Source organism: Engraulis encrasicolus, chromosome 10 (genome assembly GCF_034702125.1).
Source record: "Engraulis encrasicolus isolate BLACKSEA-1 chromosome 10, IST_EnEncr_1.0, whole genome shotgun sequence".
NCBI classification, from domain to species: Eukaryota; Metazoa; Chordata; class Actinopteri; order Clupeiformes; family Engraulidae; genus Engraulis; species Engraulis encrasicolus.
The window spans coordinates 23,157,245-23,166,736 of record NC_085866.1 but is presented as its reverse complement, the minus strand read 5'-3'; the positions used below and the strand labels follow the sequence as shown (position 1 = coordinate 23,166,736).

The window sequence follows — 9,492 nt, the reverse complement described above, 5'->3', positions numbered from 1 at the left end:
CAGAATTAATATTTTACTGCAGGGACATGTTTTTGCCAAACTTTCAAGAATCAATGCTCTGTCAAAAATGGCTTAATCATGTGAAAATGTCCACCAACACACTATACAAGGACAATAGTTGAAGTGTGTTGCTAACTATGTTCATAAAATATATTATTTGATTTTTAAATGTATTTTATCGACTCATATGATTTAAGTAGATATTTAGCCTGACATTTCAAATCTGGTCTTTGATTAAAGTGTTACTTCATATTTACACAGTTTTAGTCAATTTCTTGACAGGGGTGGGCGTGTTCTCCATTGACTTGCATTGCCTGAAGGTACCTACACTACCTACGGAAGTTGGGAAGCTCCAGCTGCCATTTCCCAGTGCTGTCGCAAATTGCTGTGTCCTCTCTAGTGTTATTTTCTACCTCTATGAGGTGGGGTCTGTTTTAAAGGTGGCTGCCTTCAATATAGGCCTAAAGTGCAGGGGGAAAACCTGGTTTGTGTTCATGGTATGGCCCTCGGAGGACTTTTACGCCCCCCCGGATGAATTTGAAGTAGCCCTTCGAATGAAAAAGGTTCCCCACCCCTGGTCTAGACGGTGCACACTTCCAAATTCACTTGTTTTGTGGATGACAAAATCAGATACTGTAGCTTTCACCTTGTTACACGCTTATGGACTTGAAATCATTGTTTTGAATGGTTAGAATCTCACATGACCTCCTCCATAAATGGCTGAAGTGCCCTTACACAAGGGACCTAAACCCACATTGCTCCAGGGACTGTAGTAGAGTAGAGTAAAGTAACTTTATTGATCCACGGGGGGAAATAGAGTTCTTCAGCGTTGACGTCAACTTGTATGCAGCGTTTGGACTTCCGGTTCTATGGCGATTTTTTTACATTGCAACACGCCATAGAGATTCAGGTTTGGCAAAAATATAAGTTGCACGCCAACAACGAACATTAGCGTGTCCCCGCATCCCTTTCTCATTAGTGGAACGGATCGTATCATCATGTTGGTGTATTCACATGTTAAATCATGACGATTTTAATTCAATATTGCTAACCCCTTTCTGATCATTAAAACTTCCGAACTACATGCTTTCCTTTGGTTGCCATGGGTACAACCCTCCGCACGTACATGACGTTAGATACAGGCGCCGCTTCTGTAGTCGCCAAAAGTTTCCGGGTTTAGCATATGGACGCAACATCGTATTTATAGAGTATCTATAGAGTTCTTCAGTAACGCGGAAGCATGTAGTAGATTGTAGTCTTTCATGTTAGCATTTAAGGACTTCCTGGTTCGTATCGGCTTCCGGCCTCCATTGGGAATGAATAGGGGCCAGTTTCAAATAAGCTCCGAGTGCAAGCACGCGCTTAGCGAACCCCCGCAAACTGTCGAGGGTGTTAAAATAGGCTGTAGGTATGACATGGTTGAACATTTTGTGTCAAACTTCGACATAAATACGATGTTGCGTCCATATGCTAAACCCGGAAACTTTTGGCGACTACAGAAGCGGCGCCTGTATCTAACGTCATGTACGTGCGGAGGGTTGTACCCATGGCAACCAAAGGAAAGCATGTAGTTCGGAAGTTTTAATGATCAGAAAGGGGTTAGCAATATTGAATTAAAATCGTCATGATTTAACATGTGAATACACCAACATGATGATACGATCCGTTCCACTAATGAGAAAGGGATGCGGGGACACGCTAATGTTCGTTGTTGGCGTGCAACTTATATTTTTGCCAAACCTGAATCTCTATGGCGTGTTGCAATGTAAAAAAATCGCCATAGAACCGGAAGTCCAAACGCCGCATACAAGTTGACGTCAACGCTGAAGAACTCTATTAAGGTGTCCAGTAGCTTACATAAATACACATAATGCCCACATGGACATTTTGAGACGCATGTAATAAACTCAGGGAGGGAGAAAATAAAGACTACAGAAAAAAATAAAAATGAAAATGAAACAAAATAAAAAAGGCAATTGTGCAACAACATTCTGTGAGTTGGGGTAGACAAATGTGCAAAAACGTACTCTGTTAGCTGAGGTAGACAAGGTTAACATGACCAGAAATGAGTGTTGACAGATAAATCTATGATATTATACTACTGTGATGTAGACCTTAGAGAAATAAGACATAAATAATATTCAAAGTAGAACATAGGTCCTGGAAAGGTGCATGAAGACAATGGGTAAAAAATATGTATAAGGCAGGCAGGTAATGTACAGAGTATGATGGGGGTGAAGATTTCTCAACGTTACAGTCTAGTGCAAGTTCAAGTGTAATTGGCAATCAATACACAAACACGCACGCACACACGAAAAGAGGTTTCCCAGTCCTGGGCCAGCTCGGGCATCTCACAGTCTTTGCTTGTGATAAGAAGAAAGAAGTATGTCCAGTGGTCATGAGAGCTCCATGGACACACACACACACCAAGAGGTTTCGAGCTCAGGGCTCTCAGGCAGTGCAGCCAGCCCCCAATGATGATGTCCTTCTTAGTGTCCTTCTGTGTGTTATTAAACAGTTGAATGGCCCACGGAACAAAGGACCTCCTTAGCCTACTGTCCTGCATGCAGGGCACGGAGTCTGTTAGTGAAAGCTTCAGATTTTCCATAATGAAGTCCAGTCTGTTCAGGGTTCTGTTCTCAGTTGTTGAGGTGAGACTGAGTCTACACTATGCCCACTACTGACCCTGAAAATAGTATTTTTAACATCAGTGTTGTATTCTGAGGTAAGCTATAGGCCTACCGACTAAGCTACTATTTACCTGACCTTTGATTTCCCAAATCTCAAAAAAACCCTTCTCACATTTCATGCAGTTCATTTTTCAGAGATCAGTTCGTAACCATACGTATGATACTTTACATAACCATTAGTAGTATTATTAATCACCAAGCATCATCAATAGGCCTACAGCAGCTAATTTTTCCAGCCTCGTGGAACAAAAAGAAATCTACTCTTGCATTTTGAGGAATGTTTTACTGCACGGACCGGAAGTTGTAGTGATACGCCAAAGCGGTGTCACATTGAAGTCACTAGCTGCCCGTGCAGTGGCTACCAATTTGATTTGGCCAATAAGGTAGGAATCTTGCGCTTATTTGTCACAACCATTACATGTTCGCGTTTGTTTCAATCAATATCAGGCACGTTGTTGTGTATATATAGCACTAAATTATTGATTATCAGCACAGCTAGTAGTAACAATCGGTCGCTAGCATAAGCTCTGTCATAGCCTGTAGCTAATCAGTTGTAAGTCAGCAAACCTCGGACCTTACCAAACTCTTCCTTTTGGCATGAACAGATTATTGATTGTATTGTTGTTTGCAGAAATTACGAAATATACAACTAAACTTTAGCAGTGCTTGGATAGTTATCACACCGTAAAACAAACTACGTTCTAGTCGTCTTGTCGGCGTCCTCTGTCTCTAGCATCCTGGGTAGCATTATATGTCAACTCAATTTGTTAGCAAAATGTTGTATCTCCTTGATTTCCCTAATTGGTTTGGTTTATTCTTTTATCTATAGGGGATCATCACAAACTTCTCCGATGACGTCGTGTTAAAGATTAAACATGTTATTCTCCAAAGTTGCTGCTCGGTTAAGTCTGGTATCCAGGCTCAGTGGTAAGACAGTTTGTTTGCTTACACAAGTGTGCTTGTAATTCCACCTTTAACCCAAACAGATGACTTAACTATGTCAAACCAATTTCTTTTATGGAAGGTTCAGTTCAACACCAAACACAGGCACTGTGTGCCCCCCTGGGTCGCACTCTAACATCACGATGCCAGACTTCACCCCTCTCCCTCACACATCGACACTGCACCTCGGCAGCAGACAACAAGCACCCACCTAAGCTGTGGACGCCCCTGGAGCCAGAGCTAGAGGAAGTCCTGGTTCCTCGCAAGCTTTCCGTGTCTCCCCTGGAGAGCTGGCTCTCCCTGCGCTACTCCCTGCCTCCGATCGTGGAGGCTGCTCATCCCCTGGAAGATGCGGATGTGATAGTGGAGGCAGTCGTGCTACCCCCAGCCACATGCCCAGTGCAGGAGGCGGAGGAGGGCAACTCTCCGCTCAGCTGCAAGAACGTGCTGGAGATTCGGCGGAGGAAGATGAATCGGCACAAGTACAAGAAGCTGATGAAGCGCACCAAGTTCCTGCGGCGGAGGGTGAAGGAGGGCCGGCTGAAGAGGAAACAGGTGGGTAGCGGCACTGTACTTGCCATGGGGGCACAGAATAGCTTAAAGAAGAAAAATCTGCACTCACAAGCTACGTCTCATTATTTATTTATGAATGACCACCTTATCCACATGCAGACGCGTTTCGACTCTTAAGCCATCATCAGTGCGTGGTGGCTTAAGAGCCGAAACGCGTCTGCTTGTGGAAATGGTGGTAATTTATAAATAAATAATGAGACGTCGCTTGTGAGTGCAGATTTTTCTTCTTTAAGGTGATACCTTTTATCGCGCACCCAAAGTCATTCATTTTTCACCAGAAGTTGAGCGCGTCCTCTGACAAACTTGAAGGCACAGAATAGCTATCTAGAATCTAGGGCTCGAGAAATTGTGATACGCAGAGTCACGATACTGTATCGTGGTGCAAGAAGAAAGTATTGTGATGCGCCTTTTCAAAATGCTGTTACCCTTCCGTCCAGAAAACAAAAGCAAAAAGTAAATTAATTGCAAAAATCTTTATACAAACTAAATTGTGAGTTGAATGTATTGTTACAGCTCTACTAGAATCATAATCATCATTATTGTCATCATCAAGTGGATGGACATTCCAGCAAGCATACTTTCTCTAACCAAATATGCTGTTGTACATCCTTGGTCTCCAAACAAAGGCCTGCGGGTCAAATCAGGCCCGGGAATGGCAAACATTTGGCCTGCCATGAGGTCAGAACAAATGAAAGCATAAATGTGGGTGATTTTCGATCACTAAAACTTCAATGAGTCATATCTCTCCAAAGCATTAACAGAGAGTTGGATCTTGTGCTTAATAGTCTCATTACAGCCATTGACAAGAAGGGAAAGCGGAAAAGTGAAAATCTGTTCTCTGTCCAGACATCTAACTTGTTTCTCAGTGGGTTGGGCGTTGGCCTGCAGTCTCACTTGCTCTAATTTGGCCCTTGGAGGAAAATAATTGGAGACCACTGCTGTGCATGTCACCAGTTCCCGCCTCAGCTCTATTTGTTGAAAACTTACCTTTATAATTCTACATCACTTATCATTGTGCTTTTCTACGTTTGTAGACTGTAGTATCAGTAGTATTGTAATAGCAAAGTTTATTTTTTCGTATTGTACAAAGGTACACATTGTGGGCCTACTGTATGTGGAAGACAAAATTACTAGTTTTAATGTGACCTCTGGAAAATGTTTATATGGGTGGCTCATTAGCATTGTTTTCTGATGTCGTTTGCAACCTTTTTTATTGTGTTACAGCTTTGCTAAATTACTAACACCTGTTTTCTCAATCTCTCTTTTTATTATTTCGTAGTCACGCTTTGAAAAGGACCTAACACGAATCTGGAAAAGGGCTGGATTGAAAAAGGCACCGGAAGGATGGACTATGCCCAAGATATTCACCAAGCAATATTAGTGTCTGTCTCCAAAAGGACACTAGTGTAAGCTTCGTGTGTCCTCGTCATCTGGTTTTTACTTGACTTGTCAACATCAGTGTCATCGTGGACCTCTGTTCCTCCAGCCAAGACTGATGTGGAACGGACTGATCACTGGCTCTTGCTGGAACTTTTAACAACACAATAAAGAAAATGTGACCCATCTTCCATGTTCTATGCAGTTCATTAAGTTTACCTTTACTGTCCTGGGCAGTGTGTCCTGTCTTTTAAAAAAATGTTTATGATATTTGGCAGACCATTTTGCACCAACTGTTTTCATCCAGTAGGGGTCATCAGAGAGCAATGTACATTGGGTGTATCAGAGCCAGTCTTTCGTTGGTTGTAAAGGAGTGAGTGCAAGTTTCTCACACAAACGTAAACCTCTTGAACCTTATTTCTGGTTTATTTCTGTGTGTTAAATGCATTTGCCAATGTGACCCCAATATGTGACTTTCACTGCATAATAATGGACAGTACTTAGTAATAACTAAGGTTGACTGTAGATTCCCTGTCCTCAATAGTATATTATAACCAATAGATGACAAAAGAGGGTGTAGAAGATGATGATAGCAATTAAGTTTATGCATCATTCGCCTGTCAAGTTCTGCCTACAAGTGCCCTTTTGGAGAAAGCCTGTAATTGGACTTGAAAACAGTGCTGTCAAATTTCTGCTCTCCAGATTGCGGGCTTGTGCTATTAAGTAGCACTCTAAAATCACTGCTGTCGTGAAGGTCAGTTAGAAAAGAGACAAAAGTTCAGTCCTAATACCGAGCACAGTTTCAAATCCAGCAATTGCTTTTAAAAAGGGGTTGCTGAAGGGTCAGCCTGTCAGTTTCAGTGTGCAGACCATATGCCACTCAAAGCATCAGTTTGGTCTGCATGACCATTGCCTCGAGGGAAAATGGCCCTTTCTGCAGCTTAGAGACATGCTGTCCAAAAGCATGAACTGCTTACTGGCTGTACTTACTGTACGCTATGACTGCTGTTTGATGAGTATTTCTTTGGTAGGCTTCCAGCATGACGGTAGTCCTCTACACCAATGTTTCTTAACTGGTGGGTCGGAACCCAAAAGTGGGTCGCGGAGGGGTCCTGGATGGATCGCAGAGCTGTTGTGTGAAAATGTATGAATGAACCCTTTTATTGCCAGTCACAAAATTGAACCAAGATGCGGTATTGAATGATGTCGTCATTGATGACGTCCAAGAGAGAGAGTGAAACATGGTTAATACTCCTCTCCATTCGTTCATAGACATGCAAGTACTGATGCATATTGTCAAATACATGGATATATTTTTGGTAATCATTTGCTCTGATGGCATGACAAAATATTGGGTCACAACGTAATAACCATTGAGAATGTGGGTCCTAGGGCTATTCCAGTTAAGAACCACTGCTCTACACCCTAATATAAAAAGAAAAAAACTTTCTGATGAAGTAAATAATGAGGATAGTGGAGGATGCAAGTAGGACAGGGCTACATGACGGAGAACCATATTCCAAAAGCCTTTTCCCATACTGATCAAATTTGCAGCATATGTGGCAGTGTGCTTTCGAGGAACAGTACAGAAACGGTGTGGCATGCACAGACCATATTGACTGACTTCACAAAATAAATAGTGGTAATAATAATTAGTAATACGATGTTGTGTCCACGAAGAGTTAGAATTGACCGCTCATTTTCTTCATCAATTGTCCACCTTGTCTTGGTACTGTATACACTATCTCCATCCCTGAAGACTTTCTTTTGGACCGCTGGACATCCGCAAGCCAGTGTCCAGATTGCCTGAGGCTCAGCTGACCTGTACTGACCCCATCAGTTTCATTGGAAAGTGGTGGAGTGCGGTTTTTACCCAGCGTGAACTTTTTGCTGTAAAAAGGAAAAAAAAGAGGGGTGGGTCTGGAGGTCAAGTTCAGGTTTTTGAGAAAGTCGTTAAAAGTTTCATTGGCAGCACACATCAAAGGCCCAGCTACAGTGTTTGTGGGGCTCTGAAATCGCTTGAGATTGCTTACAAGTGAATTTGGCATTACATAAGGAAAGATTGCCGCTGCAGCCTGCAGAGCTGCAAGCATAGTAGGCGAGATGTCCATATTGACCGTCTTGGAAATAAATACTCAAGAACTGACAGCTGTGCACCACTCCCAAATCGGTCAGAAATTCCTTGGACAGACTTGCTGAGTTTTTCACAGCTGAAAGGGAATGATTCCAAACCTCATTGCCTACTGGTTTGGTTTTGGATTTTAGGAGCTGAACGGTTTTGTTCGGGAAAGATATTTTCAAAATCATACTCCTAACCATTTCCCTGCCATTGCAGCTGACTTAAAATAGTCCTTTCCTTTCCCCTTCACGCAGTCATGGCCTTTTCTCTGACCCTGCTTCCGTACCCTTCATTTGAGTAGCGTTCATCCAAGGTGGTGGAATCCAGACTCATATTTTGCTGAAGGAAGGTTCACTTAATCTCATCCATGACGACGTCCGAAAAATATTTAGACCAATCTGTCATTATAATGGTACACATCGTTTTCAATATGTAGGCCTAAGCCATCCACCCCACCCCGCCCCCAAATGAAATCCACATGTTACCACCATTTGGGATGTCCTGGGCTTAAGAAAGGGGCTTATTACGCAGTTAATGGTTTTTTTTTCTAAGTATATCGTTCTCTGTGAATTATTGCTGTCTATTTCCCTCATACGTACATACAGCTACAAACAGGCAGTGCATAAAAGGATGCCAATTTCTCTCTCCAAACCAAAACAGTCATATCACCTCAAATAGCCAGACATACTTGGAGTCTCAGACCGTGCCCCCCCAAGAGCCACACTACATATGAAAAAAGACTCCAGAGTAAAAGCGACGTCTGCAAGAAATACAAAATCTACCGCCTTGTTAACCTCTCTGAAATGAGTTTCTGAATGTGGGGAGTGTCTGAAATAGTCTTTAGTTTTTTTCATGCAGTGCTTTTTCTGGCATGCTCAGATGGGTAACAGTGGACAGCAATTTTCTTGAAGTGAGACCCTCATCTCGGTTGACCTCATTCTCACTGTGCCAGCATCAACAGCCAGGGCTAGATTAACGCACTGGCTAGATAGGGCTGCAGGCTAGGGGCCCCCACCTGCCAAGGGGCCCCTGATTGGCCACAAGTGAAATATTGCAGAATTGTGAGAGGATGTAATATTGAAAAAATAATCATGTTATAGTCATGTTGACTCCAGTTGGCAGATAGGCCTACGTATGTTATCCTTAATTCCTAGTTCGTAATTATGACACTGTCTATGTAAATTTGACGTAAATTTGCCTTCCTGAGGGGGGCACAGGCATCTGTAGCCTAGGAGCGCCAGGCAATCTTAATCCGGCCCTGTCAACAGCGCACTGACTGTGACTGTGGCTTTCATCAAATGGAACCGGCAAAGAGTGATAGAAGGTCATGGATTACAATTCAAATGTTCCCCAACTGGGGGGCGGGACCTCCTGGGGGGTAGGGCCGTGGAGAGAAGGGACTATTTGTATTAAAACCTTGCTTTTGCTTTTGATAAGATATAACCATCGCATAAATTGGTTGGTATTCACTTGTATGGTTAATACATGAATTTTCCTTTCCTGTGAATGTCAAATTGTAATTTAGCGATGTTAATTGACAGAAAGTGGGGGGCAAAATATAGCATATTGGCAAAATGTTCTTGTGTCTAAAAGGAGGTCCCATCAGAAAACCACTGCTTCTCTTCTCTGGTAACCTTGCAAAAGGAATCCATTATCAACCTCAGGTGGTTGGTACCTCAATTAAGAAAGATAAAGGAGAAGAGAAATGTTAATGTTTCCGTCTCTGTAGACTTGCCACTGTCCTCTAAATAAATATCTCAATATTTTTGATTAAAACTAATTGTACATTCT

General features: G+C 42.5%; 1 protein-coding gene across 1 annotated transcript; it reads left to right on the top strand.

Moving 5' to 3' along the window:
- Nucleotides 1-2,942: 2,942 nt before the first annotated feature.
- aurkaip1 (aurora kinase A interacting protein 1) lies at nucleotides 2,943-5,770 on the top strand. The gene is made up of 4 exons (XM_063209646.1): nucleotides 2,943-3,073; nucleotides 3,520-3,617; nucleotides 3,715-4,187; nucleotides 5,485-5,770. The coding sequence occupies exons 2-4, from the start codon at nucleotides 3,566-3,568 to the stop codon at nucleotides 5,584-5,586; spliced, it is 627 nt and encodes a 208-aa protein (XP_063065716.1). The 5' UTR covers nucleotides 2,943-3,073; nucleotides 3,520-3,565; the 3' UTR covers nucleotides 5,587-5,770.
- The last annotated feature ends 3,722 nt before the right edge of the window (nucleotides 5,771-9,492 follow it).